This window comes from Theropithecus gelada, chromosome 3, assembly GCF_003255815.1.
Source record: "Theropithecus gelada isolate Dixy chromosome 3, Tgel_1.0, whole genome shotgun sequence".
In the NCBI taxonomy this organism is placed as follows: Eukaryota; Metazoa; Chordata; class Mammalia; order Primates; family Cercopithecidae; genus Theropithecus; species Theropithecus gelada.
In genome coordinates, this window is record NC_037670.1 from 65,745,540 (window position 1) to 65,768,395 (window position 22,856).

Consider the following 22,856-nt stretch of genomic DNA (forward strand, 5'->3'; position numbering starts at 1 on the left):
TGGGCAGCGGGCCCATCAGGAGTCTGGCAGGGCTCCAGGGGCCTGATCCGGCTTGCTGCCTCCCTGGTCTTGTCTCTCAGGTCCGGGGCTTGTAAACACATGCTTTGTCTTGCTGCCCCTGCTCGGGCAAATCCACGGCCACTTGAATTTTGTGTTCGTGGTTCCTGGCTCTAGAACCTCGCTCCGGTGACCCGACTTGAAAACAAAGGTGTTGCCTGCTCAAGAAGTTTTCACAAACAAATAGTGCTGTTGCTGGTTGTTTCTTAGCGAGGGCACTTACATAAGGCCAGGGAAAAATGAAAGTGTTCTCCTGAGACTCTGCCCCAGGAGAGGTTTCTACAGATCTCTGCTGGACGCATCACAGCATTATTTTGTGATTGTCTTTTCCCTCTCCCTTTTAGACGGGGCTGGGTCTTAATCCATGCGGTCATCTCAGCATAGTGGACTTGGTTGTGTTTTCATTTGCAACCAATATTTACCCACCTTTCAATTGCTTTAGGTCATGAATTACAATATTGCGAACATCTAAAATCATTTTCGGCTCCAAGTGAAGAAATCATGGTTAGTGTTGGCCCTGCCTGACCTAAGTCTTTGACCTATGAGGCTTAGCTATCTAACTTTTTACCCTCCAAATACGTGGTTGTAACTCATTCTCTGAGCTCACAGATTCCTTGAGGCCTGTGTAGAGAGTTGCCTGGGCCACCAGTGGAGCATTGAGTAAGAATGTTACTTTTTTCTGTTAGGGATGCTTTGAGGGTTTTGCTCTTTTGCTTAGTAAATTTAGGGGAAGCAGATCTGAATAGGAGCTGCCTAACAATGGCTGGCATTACGGGAGGATAGGAACTTGAGGGCTGCCTTCTGAATTGGGGGCTGGCATTCCTGGGGCTGATACCTTAAGCCTTGACTCTCTTGGTCCAAGGTGCTTTTTCTCTTGTTGATGGAGAGTTTGAAATAAAAATACACTTCTGTGGCCTGAAGTTAAGCAAGTCATCAGCTGTCTTTAAACACTGGATTGATGGATAACTTCTTTGAGAATTCCATGTGTCTGCCTTCGACTTGGTGTACTTCAGGAGCAAATGACGTCAAGGCAGGGCTCCGTTCCTGGTCACCAGCAACTTGTCCAGTTCAGTCAAGGTCACAGGCATATTTTTACACCACTATTAGAAAATAAATGTTGGCTATGGTTTCTGAATTGCCTTATCAAACTGAAAGAAAGCAAGGGTGCTTGCAGGCCTTCCCATTGAGATGATCATTCACCCCATGTGTTTTTGCGTACCAAGTGCCCTCTTTCTAGAAGCTTATGCTCTTTAAATAATATATTCATATAAATATAGCATATCATTGTTGGATTTACGAATTATATTAATATGTAGTGCTAATTTAATCTTTATAACAACATAGCCAGGTCAATATCATAATTCTCATTTTGCGGTCAGAGAATGTAAAGTCTAAAGAGGCAGCAACTTTCCCAAGATCTGAGTGCTCCCAGCGATTTGTGATGTCAGCATCACACCCACGTACTTTTGTGGTTGGCTGTACGATAGCATAGTGACAGGCCATGCGCAGCCTTTGTTGCAGTGCTTGCTATTTCTCATTTCATTTTTCTATGCTGCAGAATTGTGACTGCACATCTTTGAATTGTTATTTTAAATGCAGATATTCTAAAATCTGAAGGCAAAGGATCAACGTATTCTAGAAACACTCTGGGGAGACCCAGGTAAATCAAATTAAAGCCCGAGGGATGAAGGGAAAATTATAGACTTGAATCACTCTAATCTTTACGAAATGTTTGCATTACTTTTATATCTTAAAGGGAGGCATTTGGGGGCTCTCGTACCAAGTACCATGTTGATTGTTCTTTCTGTTATGTGTTACGAGCGTAATTCTGATCTCTTGCCATTGGTCTTAAAAAGATTTGTTGATGTGGATAATGCATAATTATTGCACACTATGGAGGGCTCCTGGCTGGTGAGTGGATTTTGTCTCGAGATCTGACCTGCTGTGTTGACGGTGGTTGCTGGGAACTCTGAGGTAGGGAAAATCCTGTAGTTTTCCATGTCTTTCAGAAGAAGCTGGAGTCAGTTCATGATTTGGTCTGGAGGACTGGAGGGGGTGGTTTTTACCTCCCTTAATCAAGGGGAAAGAGGTTTAATATGAAACAGGGAGTGTGTATCATGAGGCCGTTAGGATCTCAAGCCAGCAAACAAAGTTAGCCTTAAAATACTCAGAGAAACCTCTGAAGGGAGGACCACGTGATTTCAGGCAGCAGTTGTTCCCTGCCAGTGGGATAGACCACTCTGTCTTTCACTGCGGAGCCTTAGGAGTATTTGCAAGCTTGTGCTGTGAAAAATAGGAGAATCATATGGGGCCTGCAGAGGAACCTGTTTGGGACAGGCCGATTCCCATCTCCTGCCCCTCTGTACCTCCTGGGCGCCGTGGCCTGCTTTCTCCTCCCTTCTGGTATGTGGAGGGAGCTGGGATTGCTGCAGGAGGAGCAGTGTGTTTGTGTGTAGCTGCTGTGAGGAGCACTGGGGGGACCTGGGGGAGCATCCTGGATTCCTGGAGAGGGAGGGCGGGACCTGGCCTGGAAAGAGGCCCTGTGCTGGGTGGAGTGGTACTGACGGGAGGGGCACCGTGAGCTGCGGTTGGGGATATTCCACTGTGCCACTTATGCGGCCCGGCCTGGAGCCCACAGCTCCCTCCGTTTTCACCCGGGACACTCCCCGCCTGCCGGGACCGAGCCCACAGCTGCCTCCTGAGGAGGTGCCTGCCCCCTGCGGGCAGACATTGGCGCCCATGGCAGCACAGGCTGCTTTAACTGCGTGAGCCACCAGCTGACATCGTGTTGTTGTTTTTATTTGTTTAAATCTCTGGTTCCCTTAAATATTTATAAAATTTGAGAGCAAGACTGGCTTGAATTGGGGCTTCTCTTTTCCTTTCCCCTTCCCTAACCACTTTTCACTCCCCATTTGTAAGGCACCCAGTGGGAAGAAGGCAGATAGGGAGAGGTGGGTGCTGTCATCCCTAGCAATGGGGGTGCATGTGTGGATTTACCCCTGGCCAGAAGGACCTCCCTCTGGGGATCTCTATAGTATGCCCTGGGTTGAAGCATTTGATGGGTGGTCAGCGTCGTGAGTGTGGGGTGTGGGGAGCTCAGAGGAGGGGCCCAGATACTCTCAGAACATCCTGAAAGGATCCCTGCAAGGATAGCCTTTGATTGAGTCTTGCTGAGAAATCAGTCTCAGACAGAGGTGGTAGATGTGTGGCCAATGTGCCATTGGCTGTTGGAAGGCAAATTGAGGCAACATTTCTTCACAATTCCAGTTCTCTAGTTACAAATGCCCTGGTTCCTGGGCCCCTGGAGGCGAGGCCTGGGTCTGAGCCCCATGTTTACAGCACCCCTGGCCAGCGCCAGGCCGTGCAAGGGAGACCCAGTCGTGTTTGTCAACAGGGAACTTCCTTCCACAGTCTTAATTATATTTTTTGGTTTATTTATCCATCCCTTTTCCTTGCAGATAGCACAAAGGTAAACATCTTCTGGTTCTGCCTGGAGTCACAGCTCCCTGCCTCCTGGGCTGGGCTTCTGGGCTTTTTGTTCCTCTAGTGGACGTTTGTCTGCTTAGGGAAGACAGAGCCCTCCCTGCCGCGTTTTCCTGCATGGTGGTCCGGATCATACCTGCTGTGGTGGCTTGTCATTTACTGTTGTGAGGCATGTGATATTGTAAAGCCATCTTTCTCCAAGAAAAGTCTCTCTTATGGGAACGTGTCTGTCTCTGGTAGTCACTACCCCACAGCCTGGTGGTGGGGGAGGTGCCCACCTGTGCACGGTTTGGTCTGAGAGCAGAATCTTGCCTGTCCAGGGCCTTCGACCCTCTGGAGATTTGGGAAAGTGCCACTACCTGGTGGTCCTGCCCCTGTTCTGTGAGTGAGGGGTGTCCCTGCCCTGCAGCTCCCCCGTCTATGGCCTGAGAACCCTCCCAGTGATGCCAGTGCTGTGCACGGTCACAAGAAGCAGGTGGTCCCCAGTTATAAAGGCAGGTCAGGACAGGCAGCCTTCTGCTCTGCCCACCGTTCCCCACATGCCAAGCATCTGCAAGGAGGGGCTCTACCCTTTGGCTCATTGGCACAATCATTTAGGGTACTTGAGCTGCACCCTGGGGACCTCATGAACCCCAGCTTGAGTTCAAATCACATCAGGGTGATTCTGAACACTTGTCTCACACGACCCCCAACAGGACCTCTGGACAGCCAGTGATAGGAAGCTAAATGCCAACACCGTCTCTGTCTCCCTCTCTCCCTTCCTCTTCCTTTGTGTCTCTGTCTCTAAATTACAGCATGCACATAGTCATTTAGCATAGTACACACGGTAATGACCGGCTGCTTCTTTTTGGAAAACAAAAAGCTTTAAGTTGCAACATGGAGCGCTGAGATCAAAGAAAAGCTATCACAATCAGTTGTTAAAGTCTAGAAAAAAAGAGACCACGGAATTTCATTTTTCAGATGTGTTCCAAAACAGGGCACATTCTCGCGGTCTGAAAGGGTTTAGGTGTGGCCTCTCTGAGGACTAGCAATGGTGGTGTTCAGGCTGTGGTTCCACAGGAGCAGCACAGGGAACACATTGAAGCCTCCAGGGGAGCCCCGCACCCAGCAGCGGCAGTGTGGTGCCTCTGCCTGCAGCCCAGCTGTCTGCAGGTGCCTGTGCCCAGGGCTGGAGTTCCACTCCAAAGCGTGAACTCCCAGCCAGAGTCCAGAGGGGAGGCCCTGCTGTGCCGGCCTCCGCAGAGTGTGTTCCTTGCTGGGAACATGTGTCCCCGCTGCAGCTGCTTTGTTTTGTTTTTTCTCTCTAACCCAGGTGAAATGCTACCATAAGAAATACCGCTCGGCCACCCGTGACGTCATTTTCCGCCTGCAGTTTCACACTGGGGCTGTGCAGGGCTACGGGCTGGTGTTTGGGAAGGAGGATCTGGACAATGCCAGCAAAGGTGAGGCACGGAGCTGGCGGCGCTGTGCTTGTGGGCAGCTGTGGTTGAACCTCCTTGGTTGATTCTTTCACTATCCTCTCTACCCCCCTTTCCAAAATTCAGCCTACTGACAAAATTGTTCCCAAATTAGGAGAAAGTGATCATTGATCTCTGGGGGAAATAATTATGGATAACCAATGATACTGCCTATACTTTCTGTATCATGGGCCATCTTTATTGCAGATTTGGGAGTGGTGCTGTACTGGTTGGAATAAAGGACAAAGTCAATCCATACTTTTCTGGTTAATCATCTCCACAAATGTGTTAAAATACATTGTTTTTTCAGATGACCGTTTTCCTGACTATGGGAAGGTTGAATTAGTCTTCTCTGCCACGCCTGAGAAGATTCAAGGTGGGTAGCTTGGTGGAACACCGGGAGGTCCTTGTTGACACAGATGGAAGGTGCATGATGGCTATGCTGGGGCTGCAGTACTAGTGTCCTGCCTTTGCACATATTTGGAGACTTCTGTAATTAATTTTATTTAAATATAGGATATTGGATAGTGGAACAAGAAGGCCCACTTGTGTCAGTAAGCCCCAGAAGTGGTGTGACTTGCCCACAGCCACTCAGCCAGGAGAGCCTCGGGCATGACTGACCATTCTTGCAGGAGTAAGGTGGTATTGTGTTGTGGTTTTAATTTGCATTCCCCTGGTGGTTAGTGATGTTTAGCATTTTTTCATATGTTTGTTGGCTGTTTGTATATGTTTTGAAAAATGTCTGTTCATATCATTTGCCCACTTTTTGATGGGATTATTTGTTTTTTTTTCTTGAGGATTTGTTCGAGTTCCTTGTAGATTTTGGATATTAGTGCTTTGTCAGGTGCATAGTGTGCAAATATTCTCTCTCACTCCGTGGGTTCTGTTTACTCTGATGATTCTTTCTTTTGTGGTACAGAAGCTTTTTAGTTTAATTAGGTCCCATTTACTTATTTTTGTCCTGTTGCATTTGCTTTTGAGGTCTTAGTCGTGAATTATTTGCCTAGGCACATGTCCAAAAGAGTTTTTCAACTACGTGGTCTTCTAAACTTTTTATGGTTTCAGGTCTTAGATTTAAATCTTGGATCCATCTTGAGTTGATTTTTATAATATAAGGTGAGAAATGGGGATCCAGTCTTACTCTTCTACATGTGGCTAGCCAGTTTTCCCAGCACCATTTGTTAAATAGGGTATTCTTTCCCCAGTTTATGTTTTTGTATGCTTTGTTGAAGATCAATCCGTTGTAGTCAGTTGTATTTCTGGATTCTCTCTTCTGTTCCATTGATCTGTGTGTCTACTTTTATACCATGATGTTTTGGTAACTATAGCCTTGTAGTATAGTTTGAATTCCAATAATGTGATGCCTCCAGATTTTTTTTATGTTTTGTTTTTAGGATTCGTTTGGCCATTTGGGCCTCTTTTTGGTTCCATATGAATTTTAGGATTTTTTTTTCTAATTTTGTGAAAAATGATATTAGTATTTTGATAGGAATTGCATTGAATCTGTAGATTGCTTTGGACAGTATGGTCATTTTCAGTATATTGATTCTTCCAATCCATGAGCATGGGATGTGTTTCCATTTGCTAGTGTCATTTCTGATTTCTTTCAGCAGTGTTTTGTAGTTCTCCTTGAATAGATGTTTCACCTTTTGATTAAGTATATTTCTAGTTTTTTTGTTTTTTTTTTTTTCAGCTGTTGTAAAAAGAATTGAGTTCTTAATTTCATTGTCAGTTTGGTCATTGTTGGTGTATAGCAGTGCTACTGATATGTGTACATTGATTTTGAAACCTCATACTTTACTGAATTTGTTTATCAAATCTAGAAGTCTTTTGGAGGAGTCTTTAGTATTTTCTAGGTATACGATCATATCATTGGCAAATAGCAACAGTTTTAATTCTTCTTTTCCAATTTGGGTGCTCTTTATTTCTTTCTCTTAGCTGAGTGCTCTGGCAGTGCTGTTCCAGTACTATGTTGAATAGAAGTGGTGAAAATGGGCATCTTTGTCTTGTTCCACTTCTCAAGGGGGATGCTTTCAACCTTTCCCCATTCAGCATGACATAAGCTGTGGGTTTGTCATACGTGGCTTTTATTATTTCAAGGTAAGTCCCTTCTACGCCTAGTTTGTTGAGTGTTTTTATCATAAAGTGATGCTAGATTTTATCGAATGCCTTTTTTGTATCTACTGAAATGACATATAGTTTTTGTTTTAATTTCTGTTTATGTGGTACATCACATTTATTGACTTCTATATGTTCTAAATCATCCCTGCTTTCCTGGGATGAAATCCACTTGATCATGGTATATTATCTTTTTAATGTGCTGTTAGATTCAGTTAGTTAATATTTGTTGAAGATTTTGCATCTATGTTCATCAGGGATGTTGGTCTGTGGTTTTCTTTTTTGTTGTTGTTGTATTATTTCCTGGCTTTGGTATCAGGGTGATACTGGCTTCATAGAATGAGTTAGTTAGGGATGATTCCTCTTTCTCAGTCTTTTGAAATTGTTCAGTAGGATTGGCACCAGTTCTTCTTTGAATGGATGGTAGAATTCAGCTGTGAATCCATCTGGCCCTGGGCTCTTTTTTATTGGCATTAAAAAACATTATTGATTCATTTTCACTGCTTGTTATTAGTCTGTTCAGGGTTTCTATTTCTTCCTGATTTAATCGAGGAGGGTTGTCTGTGTCTAGGAATTGACCACTAGTCTCTCAATTTTCTAGTTTATATACATAAAGGTGCTCATAATAGTCTTGAATGATCTTTCATGCTGGTTGTAATCTTTCCAGTTTCATTTCTAATTGAATTTATTGAATCTTCTCTCTTCTTGGTTAATCTAGCTAATGGTCTATCAGTTTTGTTTATCTTTTCAAAAAACCAGCTTTTTGTTTCATTGATCTTTTGTATTTTGTTTCAATTTCATTTAGTTCTGCACTGATTTTTGTTTTTTTATTTTCTTCTACTAGCTTTGAGTTTTGTTTATTCTTGCTTCTCTAGTTCCTTGAGGCTTGACATTAGGTTGTCAATATGTGATCTTTCAGACTTTCTGATGTAGGCATTTAATGCTATAAACTTTCCTCTTAGCACTGGCTTTGCTGTATCCCAGAGGTTTTGGTAACTTGTGTCACTATTATCATTCGTTTCAAGGAATTTTTAAATTTCCATCATGATTTCATCATTGTCCCCAAAGTAACCAGCATTTTAAAAGAGAATTAGAAGTACAGTAGGCTGCCAGTATTATATGCAAAACAAATTTTTTCCCTAAAAAATATATTTCAAAAGAAACCAGTCCCTTTATCATCAAGGTGAATTGTCCAGATCCATCACCAAGATCCACATGCATGGGAGTTTTGTTTCCCTTTTTAATAGCTGTGGAAATATTCATACTTTTTCTGTGTTCATTGTCATCGATTTAGGCAAAAACCTTTAAATACATGGCTTGTGTGTTAAAAATCCCCTTGGTATTCTTAGAAAGACTTGAAGGGAGGAGTGTGGATCTAGGAGCCTGGAGCCTGGATTCAAATCTGTGGGCTCTGAGGCTCAGAGACAGCTTACCAGGCCTCTGTGTCCTCATCAGTGAGGTGGTCTGAAGACTCCTGTTTTGCAGACGTGTCCAAGCCTGGTACACAGTGGACGAAAGAGCAGTGCTGACTTTCCCCTTCCCCCTAGTGGTTTTAACTACGGTTCTATTTGTGGAAAACCCTCCACATTCTCTGATTAGTGTCGTGGCTCCTGGCGGGAGGGTGGAGAATGGAGAGGCTTCTCTCTCCTGCTCAAGTCAGGCTGCTCGCCTGCCCTTGTGGTGGAGTCAGGTGGACGGAGGTGATGGGTTTCACTAGGACTAATGTTGCTGCCTGTGCCCTGTGCAGGGTCCGAACACTTGTACAACGACCACGGCGTGATTGTGGACTACAACACGGCAGACCCACTGATACGCTGGGACTCGTACGAGAACCTCAGTGCAGACGGAGAAGGTGCGTGTGGTCATCTTGTGTGCAGTTATGGAGGAGAAGGGCACAGGGAAGACAGCCCACTCAAAGATCTGAAGTATTTTGCAGTCCGCTCAGAAGAGGAAAATCCCTCTCTTTTCTCAGAGATCCAGAATCACACCTTTGTGTGACACAGTTGTGAGTTTTGAGGGTCTTCATGAGAATAAGGCATGGTGAGTTTGGGTCAGGGCTTTTTGTGAAGCTGTAACGGGTGGATGAGCTGTCAGTGAAGTTATATCCAGGAGCTCCTTGGCCTGAACTTGTATGTATGTGTATGTATAATGCCAGGGACCGTTCCCCCTTCTTCCCCTCCCTTCCTGTTTGCATGTGGGGATGCCAAGCGCTGACCACAGCCAAACTAGCTACTGTTGTACGGCCCCACGTGCAACAGACATCTTGTTTTAATTTCTGTTTGCTTGTTGGTCTAGTGTTCCTGATTTATGACTGTATCATTTAAATCTCGTTTTCACGAGACAATCTCATCCAAACATGTCCTATGTTCACTTGTGGAATATGCACATTGGGTCACAGCTAGAAGCGTGAAGGAGGAAAGGAAAGAAGAGGCAGCTGTGTGCTGGAATCTCCGCAAGACACAACTGGAGGCTGATTTCAAAGAAGGGGAATTGAGGCTTTTCCTGGCACGTCATGCTGATCTCTTGTCTTTTTCAACCACTGACTGAGAATCAGATTTGGTTTGGGAAAGAAATTAAAACACTTTTTGTCAGATTAGTTACATCCAGATGTGAAATAGCCAAAAGCAAGTGTTGTGGAAAGAACTGCGGTAGCGCCCCATCTTTGTGGGTCGTGGAGCTTCCCATGACTCCAGGAAGGTGGTGTCTGTGGTCAGTGAGAAAGGACACCAATTGTGTGTCCCAGGGCAGCACACGGCTCCTCTCTGTTCTTCTGGGGAGAAGCTTGCTCCTTCATAGGCCTTGTGGGATCGAATTTCAACTCAAGGAATTGTTGCAACCCAAATACACCTGTACCAGAGGTGGAGACCCACAGATGGATTATTGATGGTAAGGGCATTAAAACACAGATGAAATCTGGGGCTAGTGGGCAAGTTGTTGTGGACAGGGAGAGCCTGGCTCTGGCCTCTAAAGTAAACAGAGTGTTCTTTGCTGGTGTGAATTATTCAACACATCAGTCCTTCCAGATAACCAGCACATTAAAAGAAATGTAGCTGAAAACTCTTGGAAAACGATACATTGTCTCTCAAAAGATCACAGTGCACACTGGAATCTTAAAGCCGTGAGATTTATCAAACAACAGTTATCAAACTTTTGATCACAGAGCTCTTTTTCCAGTTACGTCTCTTCCCATCTGCGTAGCTATATTCTGTCCATCACACGGTGATGTTTTCCACTGGAGGAGAGAAGGGTAAAGCAGTGGTTGGTGAAGTGTGTAAATAATCAGTGCAAGGCAAGATGGGGAAAGGGGCTAATTTGGAGAGCTGGGTGGGGACTCTGAGGACAGCTGACTCAGCATCCTAAATTCCAGGCTGAGGCGAGTGGATTTGACTAGAGAGGTCCCTTGTTGCATGGGAGCCAGCGAGCAGGGCTCTGTTGTGAGGCGATGAATCAGCGGCTGTGCCGAGTCTCCTGGAGACCAGGAAGCAAGTTGTGAAAAGGACATTCTCGTGATGCTGGGAGGTTCCTTGCTTGCCGAGGGAGGGGTGAGCCTGGAGGGTTATTGACCATGAGGGAGGCAGGGGTTCTAAAACACCGGTGGGTTGTCTCTGTGCCGATGCTGCCAGTGGGGAGCAGTGAAGTCCGGTGGACAGTGTGGAGGAGCCCCAGCTCCTGTGAGGAACGTGCTCTGGAGGGCAGCTCTGTGCTCAGCCCCTCCATGGGTGCCCCGCTCTTGTCCCCAAACTGGCTCCCAGCTGAGCCTGTGACCTGCCTGCAGGGCAGGCTTTATCCTTCCCATGTCACAACCAGGGAACTGAAAGCTGGGCGCCTGCGGCCACATCACTCACAGGTGATAAAGGACCCATGTTGATTTTATGTAGAAAACATATAGACAGGAAATCAGTTGCGTGTTCACCACCCTTTAGGGGTTACATGAAACTTTACAGAGAATCTGTGGAAGTATGTATGTGAGTGTGTGTGTATAGATCCTTACATTACGTTGTGGAGGACTTGCCGTTATCACTGGGTGAAATAGACAGAATTCAGTCTTAAACACTCTCAACCACCGCAGTGTCTCCTGAAGATGCAGAGGGAGATACTTCTTTACTTCGAGGCCCTCTCAGCCCATTCACGCTGCCTTAACAGATGACCGTAACCTGGGTGTCTTAAACAACAAACATGTATTTCTCCTACTTTGAGAAGCTGGGAAGTCCAAGATCAGGCAGCCAGCCTGGCGGATTCTGGTGAGGGCTGTCATCTGGTTGCCGACTCCTGCCCTCTTGTGTCTCCACGTGTTGGTGAGGAGAAGGAGCTCCTTGGGGCCTCCTTTCTGAGAACATCGATCCCACTTATGGGGGCTCCATCCTCATGCTCTGAGCACCGTCCAGAGGTCCTGCCTCCTAATACCATCACACTGGGGATTAAGTTTTGTCGTATGAATCTTAGAGGACACAAATATTCAGTCTGTAGCAGATACTCAATGCATGTTTCTTGAATGAATGATTAGAGAAGCAATTTGAACTTTAAATATCTAAGGCCTTGACATGACAAATCACAACTCCCATTGGTGTATTTTTCATTCAGCATCTTCTGAGCCAGTGGTGTGAGCAGGTGGGAGACTGCTGTGGACTGTGTGGTTGGAGGTGCTGGAGCCATGCAGGTGATGGTCTGGACATCCACTCGGGACTCTGTCGCCGAGAGTTGGGTCTAGGGGCGAGTAGAGAAGGTCTGGCATTGCCATGCAAAGGATGGAGCCAATTGGGAGTGGGTGCACAGGAATCCTGGAAAGAAACTGAGAAAGAACAGGGCAGAGTAGGGAGGACACCTGGGAGACAGTGGTTCCCAGACAGGTGGGTGAGGAGTCAGATAGGGCGCCAAGGCAGCCAGGTGCACTTTGCAGCCAGATTCACAGCTTTCCTGTGCAGTAAGTGGAGTGGGTCAGAAAGTTCATGCTTCTACACTTTAAATCTTTGCTTCTCCACGGACTGACCTTGCTCCAAGGAAACAGGGCACTTAAGGGGCTGTTGAAGAATGAAGCATGTTGTATGAAAATCGTCCTACCTGGCTGTCTCATGGGTTTTCCTGGGCCAGGGCTAGCCCTGCTCACTTGTTCTGTTGCTGCTGCTACTTCTGTTGCACATTTTTCAGGGTCCCTGGTGCTTGTCCCCTGAGTATCCAAAAGGTGGGCACTGCTCTGAACCCTTGGAATTGTGTCAGTTTTTTTTTTTCACTGATAAATGATCTTTAAATCAACTTCAGGAAATTTGGGGGGAATAAAGGAATTTTTTGGGAGGCCATGGAAGAGCTTATGGAGTCAAAAGCAGAGCCATCCAGCTGGTGGAGGTTTTGGAAGGGACAGTGCCACTGAAAGCTGTTCTGTGGTCTGGGCGGTCACTCCCAGGGACCCTTTGCAGGGACCAGCACTAGGATAACAGGCTCCAGCGCTCAGCCCCACGTCGCTCTGCTTATGTTCATACTCCTGGAAAACAGACACTGCATGGCATTGCTTGGGTCGTGTGCTGAGCTAGGGCTGGGTGGGCAGAGCATCACCCCCAGGCTGCACGCATGGAGGGAAGAAGGCCAGTTTCCCAGGGGAAAATGCAAGCGTCATCCCCGAGGAAGAGGAGATGGTTACGGAGCCTGGACAGTGACAGGTGCCCACTTCAGGGACACAGACGCTTCTGTTGGCTCCCTAAGGGGTCAGCAGCTGAGAGCTTGGAGTCAGTGCTCATTGTCATGAGACAGTGGCTATGTCTGCCCAGCAGACATCAAGAGGATCAGTTACGGAAGAGGAGTGGAAGGGGTTCTGGGGTTCATGTTCTCTGAGGGCTTCCAGGCTTCATAAAACAGCAGAGACCCCCTTTATGGGCAGAGTCATGCTCAGACTCCTCATAGATATAGTGGATGAGAGTGCAGCCTCCTCCCAGCGCCTGGTTCATCCTTTGCAGCCTCAATGATATCTGAAGTCCATGAGCACCCCCAGGGAGGTGGAGGGACAGGGGAGGACTCAGAGTGAGCTCAGGAGTGTTATCCAGATGCTTAGCCCAGAACCCACCACACGGAATCTGAGTCCTCTCCCAAAACCGGATCTCAGCAACCTTCCCTTGAACCACTGCCTGAGCATTCCTGAGAATTCCAGCTCCTGAGTTACAGACAAGCACAGAGCCTTTCCTCAGATCTGCATCCTCTCCTCCTGAATCCCCTCCATCCCCACGTGCTGTCTGGCGTGTCTGGGGTACCTGATTCAGTGGAGTGAGTTTAATGCTTCTCTTTCTTTATTATACATACATTTAAGCTTGTATCAATATTTTTTTGAAGATGTAAATTATCAAAAAGAAAGAAGGAATAATTACCCCCATCTTACCATCTAGAGATGAAGCACTCGTCACTGGTGTATTTTCGGCATGATTTCTAAGTACCATGTCATTTCTCTTAATAAGATCAGCCTGTGCATTGTTTTATAGCCTGAGTTTTTCACTTAACCCACCTCCTTGAGCATCTGTGCACATCTTTAAACTTTTCTTCCCGTGTCCTTCTCACTGAGCATGCTGGATTCCCTTAGAGGGGCTTCCCAAGTGCATTTTATCTTATTGCTGCACTCCTGCAGGGTTTCCAAGTTCTCCTGCGAGACACGAGGCTGCCACCACCACCTCTGCCACCAAAGCTCTGCAGAATCCCCAGGCTTGGGTCCTTTTGAGAAGGTGTTCCCCAGAAAGAGTAGTCACCTTTGGATAGAAAACTCATCCTTGCTGAATTTCCCTCCTCTTTTCCACTCTGCAGCCCTCCTCAGCCCCTCTTTGGCGTGGAGGCCGGTCGGCTGCATTGGTGAGCTCTTACTCCAGGCAGGCTTCGCTCTTCCCTGCGGTCAGCAGTGCCTGGCTCAGGTCCCTGGACTGGACACCGCCTGGTGGGTGGAAGGCGGAGTCCCAGCCGCATTCCCACTGGGGCTTTAGTCTTCCAAGCTGTCCAATGCTTTGAGGAGTTAAGGTTTGGCAGCCTCTGAAACATTCTCTTTTAGCTGGGAAAATGATGTATTGTGGCACTCTCTTTTCCACCCCCGCCTCTGCCTTTTCTATCCCCGCCCTTGCCTGGTTAAAAAAACCCAAAAAAATGTTGACTTAAGCCACATTTTTCTCTAGAAGTGGTTGCTGTCCTGGAATGGAGCCCTCCACAGCTGCCTTCAGTCTGGGCCTGCATTAGGGGAGTGCCTGCTTTGATGTGTGAGCGCACATTCTGCTTCTATGCTCAGAAAGGAGCCAGCCTTGAATCCTTTCCAGTGTGGGCAAACGATTACAAATGCCCTGTCTTCAGCACAGAGAAGAGCACGTGGTCCTGGTCTCCCCGTGGGTCTGTGGTCCTGGCAGGTGGTGGCCGCGGGGGATGGTGGTCATGTCAGCGTTCCCTGGAGTGGTTGCTGTCCCCGAGGGGGGGGAAGAATGTCTCGTGGTACACAGTGTGGCAGCCTGCCGGAAGCCTCACTATGGTATCTTAATCCTCGAGAGAGCCTGTGAGCCCATTTTAGAGATAAAGAGAGCAGATCCAATGAGAAATCAAAAGCTAGGAACCGGCCAGGGACCCTGGTAGCCTTCTGGCGTTGTACATTGTCAGCGATGGCAGCTGTGGCTCAGAGTGTGTCCTGTGCTCGAGACCGTGCAGGACAGGGCTCATACCCTTGACTTTCCTCTTTGAGACTCAGTGAGACTGGGCTGAGTGTCACCAAGTGCCCCACCTCTTCGTCACACAAGAGGGCTGTGGGTGGGGGGATTTCTTACCCTAGTAGGATGCACCTGCCCTTTCAGGATCAGACTTGCTCTGATGGTCTAAGGGAATGCCCACAGCAGCATATGTGTCCCTGGATTTGTAATGTCACCACCAAGAACGCAGTGTGTAGACAGATCCCATTACTCCCTCCTCTCCATGGCTCAAAGAGATGAAAAATGCCCTCACTTCCTTTTTCTCCCCACCATTGGGCCTCAGCACTCTTCAGGGAGGCTTGCAGACAGGATTCTCCCCACAGCACTCTTCAGGGAGGCTCTGCAAAGCCCTGGACCCCCATGTTGCTGAGCCCCATGGAGAACATCTCATTTTCCTCGCTGGACGTCTCTGGAGCATCCGTGTCAGTGGCCACACTCCCCATCGGGACACTTGTTCTCATAAACCACATTCTCTTTCACTTTCCCAGTCTGTAAAGTGGCCTGTTTTAATTGGATGACTCTAAAGATACCTCCCTCCAACTCTGAGATTTTTGTTACTGTACACACCATTTGTCATATTCATGCATCTCATATTTTCTTGGGAATTCCCATGGTTCTGATGCTGGGGTGGGTGCAGGAAGAAACAGAGCAGACTCTTTAATTGGGAAGACACAGATATACATCAGTTGTTGCCACAGGGTGCACCATGTACCATAATTGGAGTATACCAGGAATTAGGAAAGAATTGAAGAGAATCAACTACTTTGCCTGTGCAATCCAGGGAGATTTCATGAAGAGGACAGCCCTTGCAGGTAGGGAATGCAGACAGAGTATGCCTAGCCCTGGGCATGGGGCATAGGTGAGCAGGACATATTCACGAGGTGGAAGTGTATTCCGCCTGGCTGGTGTGCAGGAGGAAGTAACAGGTGCTATGTGTGATGGATCGTGAGATCGGGGAACCTCAGCTTCCTTTCCTGAGCCTGGCTCCTTTGCTGGATGACAGTGAGGATCCCAGGAGCCACATGACTGGAGGATACAGAAAGATAACAAAGGGACTGGAGGACGCCCTGGGGGAGGCAGAGTCTGGAGAGGAAGGAGAGTAGAGAATGGGCTTCTGGACTCCCCAGCTAAGAACTGACGGAGGCCTGGACTTGGGTGTGGCTCTGGTGAAGGAGAGTAGGGGCTTTCAGGTATTTAGGAGACAGATGAGTAAGACTCTACAACAGATTTAGAGGAAGGGTTGAGCAGCAGGGAAGCTTCAAGAATGGCTGAGGGTTGGACATGAAGGCCGGCTCTGTCACTCTTGTCCTTGGTTTCTTGCCTTGACCTACGACTTTTTGAGTGCAGCTCAAACGATGCTGCGTTTTCATCTGTGTCTTGCAAGAGTGTGCAGGATGAGGGCCATGGCATTGCCAGGCCTGGGCTTTGCCACTTTAAATGGATACCTTGATGAACATTTCCAGAGTCCAGGCTTTGGGGCTCCCATGGGGCTGCTAGAGGGAGCAGACTGAGGAGATTCACATTTGTCTACAACCTTCGCAATAAGACAGTTCTGAAGTGGCCATACCGTGTTCTCAGAAAGCTGTTCCGAGTTCCAGGAACAGGCTACCGTGAGGACGTGTTGGCTCAGGAAGTGCTGACCGCAGTATGCAGAGCTGGCCGGGAAGTGCCAGATCAGGTTGAGACCATTCAAGTGTTGCCACTTTGAAAATGGATTTGAAAACTTTCCTCCCCAGACACTGTTGGGTTTTAAGATTTGGAAAAGTGAAGTAAGCTTTGACAACTTAGTGGAGGAGGGGGCCGATGGCACCTGACAGATCCTTCAGTCCTGGCTCTGCTCTTTGCTGAGTGCTTAGGTACACACGGTGCCTTGTGTCTGCAGCCTGGGTTCTTGTTGGCCAAATGGGGTGCTGCCCCCCAACATCCAGAGCTGCTCCAGGGTGCTTTGCATGGTGTTCAGCCACCCTGTGAGACTTGACTCTCCACCAGGCAGAAGACTATTTCTTTAGGTCTTGTCCCCAAACCAGGCTTTTCTAAGCATTGCTTGCTTAGATAACTCCAGTGAAAAGCAGCTCTCATCAGGCAACTGAAGTTGTTTGAGACAGAAACGGGCCAGATGGGCGTGTAGTCCTGTTCTGAGCCTGAGATTTCCTCCCTCTGCATCTCTCGATTATGAATTGAGGCTGCAGGCCTCCAACCCACAAACACCAAAGGACCTCCTTGCAGGCGTGATCACAGACCAAACAGCAAGTCCTCCTGAATGTCACCTGAGAGAGTGGCCTGGGGGCGCCGGCTTCCTCCTGTCTGAAGTGTGAGAAGCCTACCCTTTGTTACAACCAGGATCAAGTTGTGTGGGGGTTACTTTCAAAAAATCGATACACTCCATCAGAAGAGTGAGGGTGGCATTGGGGGCAGTGAAAAGAGTTATTCCAGGTCCTGAGCCGCCATCTCATGAAGTACTCATTACTTTTTGAATCTGACAGGAATCAGAGGAATTGGCTCAAGTTGTATGTTGTCCTGTCAAATTTGCAGAAATCAGCCCACAAGAGTGGCCTTAAGAGTTAAGTAGTGTCACCCCCTGGGACAGTGAAAGAGGTGCTGAGAGTTGGCTGGATTCGTCCTGGGTCCTCAGGGGCCCTCCAACCCCCAGTCGGCACACAAACCTTGGGCCTCCTCTGCTTCCTGGGAGGAAGGGTACACCCATTATCCCACTGGATGAGGTGTCCTGTGCATGCAGACAGGGGTCTAGAAGGTGGACAGCTTGTTTGTATTACTGCAGTTACTGTGTCGTCGTCGTCTTCTCCTTCTCCTTCTCCTTCTCCTTCTCCTTCTCCTTCTCCTCCTCCTCCTCCTCCTCCTCCTCCTCCTCCTCCTCCTCCTCCTCCTTTTTTTTCTTTCTTTGAGAGGGAGTCTCACTCTGTCACCCAGGCTGGAGTGCAGTGGCCCAATCTTGGCTCACTGCAACCTCCACCTCCCGGGTTCAAGCAGTTCTCCCTGCCTCAGCCTCCCGAGTAGCTGGGACTACAGGTGCCTGCACCATGCCCAGCTAATTTTTCTATTTTTAGTAGAGATGGAGTTTTCACTATGTTGGCCAGGCTGGTCTCGATCTCCTGACCTGAGGTGATCTGCCCTCCTGGGCCTCCCAAAGTGTTGGGATTACAGGTGTGAGCCACCGTGCCTGGCCTACTGTGTCTTCTTAGAGTCCAGTGGAGCTGTGCTTCTTAATCTCTTTTCACTTTCCTCTGCTATTTGTGGTCAGTATCTCCACTGCTCTTTGGTGACCCTGCCCACTTAACCAACATGCATGCAATGATTCATGCCCCTGCCCTGCATTCCTTCCCCAAAGCTGCAGATCTTTGGACTCTAATTCCCACCTATGGGGACTACAACCTTGACTGTTCTTCTGCCGGCGGATTCTTCTGCCGGCGGATTCCCTGAGACGTGAATCTGGAAGAGGGCTCCATCCCTACAGTCTCCCTGGGACCCTGAGCACCAAGCTTCCCACACCCAGCGTGAGCAGCAGTGTGTGTGTAGACCCTGGTGTAGTGAGGGTTTGGTCCTTATTCTTCTTACAAGGCCCTTGCTGCCACTCCTTTCCAAGTCACATCTCAGTCAAGCCCCTCTTCCCAGATGTGGTCTTCTGCCCATCTCCTGGTGTGAGTAGGGAGCCTGAATGGCACTCAGTCAAACCTGCTGAGTTTTCATCTGTGTCTTCCTTGGGCAGAACCTTTCTCTCCATTGCCTGAAAGAGGCAGGGCTGCAACTTCATTTTGCCTCTCTGTAAGAGCCTGCAATTGCACTTGTGCCAAGTCAGGGAAAGAGAGCACCTGCTGACTTTTAAGTATTTGATAAACAGAACCAAAATGTGAGAGAGAACGAGGCTGGGACTGAAGAAAAGCAGAGTGTCTTCCTCACATGCACACCCTTCTGTGTGCCTGGCCCACAGGGTCATGCTCATCATCTTCCTCAGCCCTTGGCTGGAAGAATAGGACTTGTGTGTGCTCTGGCTCTTCTCTTTCAGGCTTAAAGGAATATCTGGGGAGGCCTTTTAGATTACACATGCAAGACTGTCTCATCTACTCCTTTCTTTGGAAAGTGCTGCAAGACAGCTGCCAGGGCTTCCTAGGGGAGGGAAAGGTTATGGATGACTTAGGGGAAAAGGGAGGTGTTCATACAAAAGGGGCAACTGGGACAATCTCTTTGACTTGGGTCCTTTGTCCCTTAAGGGGACAGGGACCCTTACACGGAGGTGCACCCTCATGGCCTGCGTCTCTGGCCCCATTCGGCCATCTGGGCTAGGAGACCACCATCCTCATGCATGCTCCCTTTAAGCAAATGATTCTCCTGCCTTTTATGGCGATGTTCTTGGTACTGGCATTGACCTTACGAGTAACAACACTCTTGGGGTCAGCAACTTTCAAACTCCATGCCTGTGGCCCCAGGATTCCAAGTTGGTTGTTAAGGAGCAGCCCCAGCCTCTCTCCATCCACTTCTGCCAGAACCCTCCACAGCCCCAGTCCCATCTTGATCTTTTTCTGTTTTTCATGTTTGGTTTCTGCATAAAGATTTGTTTGAAGATCAAGTTCTGCTATTGAAAGTTGGGCACCTTGGCCCTGTACGGTTAATTCTGGGACTTTAGATAGTTAAAATTGTGTTTCAATGTTGACAAACAAGATACTTGATGTTAAACACGCATTCAGTTGCATGTAAATTGTCTCTTATTCTCTCTGTAGGTCCAAGGACAGAGGGGATGCCGTTGTTGTATTCCGTTACTGTTATCGAAGATGCCGTGGGGCGCAGGGCATGTGAGGTAGAAGGTATAGGTGTCAGAGACTAGTGGGTGTGTTCCCCACGTAAATTTTTTAACATAGCACAGATTGCAGAGGATATTTTATGTAAAACATCCACCTATTTCTTGAAAAACAGGGTTGATATAATGGCAGCTTGTGCTTTTATGTAAGAAAAGCAAGCTTTAAGGGATCTTCAGACGTGCTCAGTTTATCTTGCTGATAGGAGCAATCTGACCTACTTTGTGGATGAAAGCTGGTTTCCACAGCACTCCTTTCCCCCTGTGGACACTGTGCTGGACGGGGATGCACGCCAGGCTGAGCAAAGCTGAGACCGCCTGGCTTGTTGCCTCAGCACAGCCATATACCTAGAGCCTTGCTCTCCGCTGGGGAGACCTGGCATGGAGGTCCACGGACCAGGGTAGGAGACGGTGACCACTTTGCTGTGTGAGCCAGGGGTGTGATAAGAGCATGTCACAAAGAGGGGGCCAAAGTCAAGGCCTGTCGAGGGTGGACACCCAGTGACAGTTGCTCTGGCTGGAATTGGGAGCCCAGATTTAAATCCCTAGGACCCAAGAGACTGTTGCGAAGTGCAGGGAAAGTCATTGACCCCAGGAGCTGAGAAAACAGGTTTCTGTGGGCAGGAGGAGGGAGTCCCCAGCAAGTGTCCTGTGTGTGTCCTGCCTGTTGTGGATGTGGGGGGACCCCCTCCAGTTGATAGGGCCCAGGAGGAGTGTACAACTGTCCCCGGGAAGTTTTTTGCCACATACCAAGAGCCAGAGATGTGTTTAGTGTTTCTTTACAAGTGCATAGTGATGATTTCTTAACAAGGAAAATACACCCTCTGACATCGTGGTCTTTCAGACTTCACCATGGAAAGTTGAATTAATTTAGGATTCATGGTGGTGACAGTCTATGGAAAATTATACTATAAAAATTCAATAGTATTTATTTTTGTCAGTGTGAATGTGAGCTAATTTGTGACTGGGATATATTCTTACTGAAATTAGGCCAAATGGTTAGAGCAATAGCAAGATTTGGTGTTGATTGATTGTGGGAATTATGCCAAGATCTCAGCAGCTGTCCTTTGGTGGCAGCTGTAGCCGTACATTGCCCCTGAACTCGTAGCAGTGAGTCCGGGATGCTGCTGGGCCCCTGACTAGGATGAGGCAGAAGGAAAAGCAGCAGGGGAGCCACCAAGTGATGGGCATTCTGGGTGCTTTCCCGAGGGTGGGCAGAGGCTGCGAGGAAACCATCTTTCTCGTAGTATTGGGGGTTCATTCTTTATTCCTGTACACGTAAGATATTGCTCTCTTGTTAATCGTTAAGTCCGAGGATTCGGGTAGGTCACCTGGGGAGTGAAGGCAGAGTGGTCAACTTCTGGGAAGCTCATCAAAGAGAACCAGAGGCCGCGTGTGCTTGCCAGGCAGGCTCTGTAGGACCCAGGATGCAGTCTCCATCCCCTCCCTGCCTCACTGAGCACGGGCAGTGCTGGGTGCTGCAGATTCAGAGCTGAATTGGATGGCACAGCTCCGTGCAGAGGCCGGGACAGGGCTGGAATGGCTAATGGTTGTTGTTATCAGAGCTCACCCTTGCTGAGTGCTGCTCACGAGCCGCACAACCTTCCGAGCATGCAGCTTGCATTGACGTATTTAATCCTTACCACACTCGGAGAGGTCAGAGGGCTAGTTGGTGAAGCCAGGAGTGGGGACTTGGTCGCCGGCTGTGAATCTCCTTCTGCCGATGTGCCGAGCTCAGTGCAGGCAGGGACTGGATTCACAGAGGCAGGAGGCTGAGAGCACCATGAGTGTGTCCAAGGCAGGGTGACCAGTGCAGGAGCCAAGATGCAGAGAAGGGTAGAGAGCTGACTAGGAGTGAGTTCACTGGCTGTGGCATCACTTGACCTGTGCAAGGCAGGCGAGGTTGTCTGCTGGGAGTGGACAACAGTCTGGGGAGTGGAGGTATTGAAAGCTGGGACAGCTTGGAGGAGCTTCCCCTGGAAACAGGTGGTTGCTGGGGTGGGCGGTGCTCAGTAATGTGTGGACGCCACACTGTTAGAGCTGCTTTCAGAGGCATGCACATCAGCAAGGGCATGGACATGGGCCACAGGTGAGGGAGACAGCAGGCCTTGTGGGTCTAGATGGGCTAGGAGAGGAAGTACCGTGGATCTGTGTTGTCCTTGATGTCTTAAATTTGGTGCTGGAGTTAAACATACATTGGCTCCCGACTCCAGTGTGCTGAGGGAAGGACTGGATACATGCAGAGAAGAGCAGGAGCCAGGGAGCTGTAGAGGCTGCTAGAGAAAGGAGAGGCCTGGCTACCACTCCTGAAAAATTCAGGGCTTTCGAAGTTTAGAGGAAGTTGAGGGTATGTCATGAGAAATTCTAAAGTGAAACCAAAGAAAGTTCTCTAAAGTCCAAAGAGTCAAGGCGAGGGTCCCAATAAAATGTTGATGGTTTCCCAGGAGAAACCACAGAAATGCCTGTGATGAGAGTGTTTGAGCCGAGACCCAGGGAGGCATGGACGTGTGGGGGATGGGCTGGGAAGTGAGGGGCAGTGGCAGCCCATAGGGCTGGAGAACGCTGTAGCCAGGGGTACCAGTTTCCAGAGAGAAATGAGTTTTGGGTGAAAGTGTTCTGAAGTGGAGTGCAGGAGGCACAGGCTGCTCCTTCCTGGCCTCTGGGCACACAGCTGCCCCTCCAGAGAGCCCCTGGGACGGGTCTCTCTGTCCAGGTGGACGGGGAGGGGACTGACATTGGAGAAGGGATCGCACAGGCTCAGTGTAGTGGACAGGTAGGGATGTCAGCTCAGGAGGACGTGTCATTGGAAAAAAAGTTCAGAAAGGAGCAAACGGTGGAGACAGTGGGGAGAAAGGGCGGTCAGGGGCTGGAGGGACCTCCATTTATTGAAAGTTGGTGGTGTCATGTTTTCAAGTCAGAACTTTCTACCAGGAGCTATGTGAATTTAGATGTCACTTTCATGTGTCTCTCCTCATGAGGAGGAACTTTATGGGAGGCCCTGCACATCAGCTTCTGACCTGCAGTCCGGGTAATGGCCTCCTCAGAAGCCACACCCTGATCTGTCTAGGTGGGTGGCTTTCTTTTGGCCTGGAACCCTGCACTAGAGGATGGTCTGATCACAGCATTGGTTTCATTCCGGTAACCAGCGCACAGAAGAGAGTGTCTTCTCTCTCCTTGAATGTTGTATGCCGCAGACTCTGTTGCAGAAATCCCGTGTCTACCCGAGGTCAGAGCCTGCCTCTG

The 22,856-nt window shown here is 48.5% G+C and overlaps 1 protein-coding gene across 1 annotated transcript in view; it reads left to right on the forward strand.

Annotated features, from left to right (window-relative positions):
* Positions 1–22,856, forward strand: part of TNS3 (tensin 3) — a 308,400-nt gene that overhangs the window by 181,803 nt on the left and 103,741 nt on the right. The window contains exons 14-16 of the mRNA XM_025379057.1: positions 4,853–4,982; positions 5,308–5,373; positions 8,863–8,967. Of these exons, the coding sequence (XP_025234842.1) occupies positions 4,853–4,982; positions 5,308–5,373; positions 8,863–8,967 (301 nt within the window). The remainder of the gene's footprint in view (positions 1–4,852; positions 4,983–5,307; positions 5,374–8,862; positions 8,968–22,856) is intronic.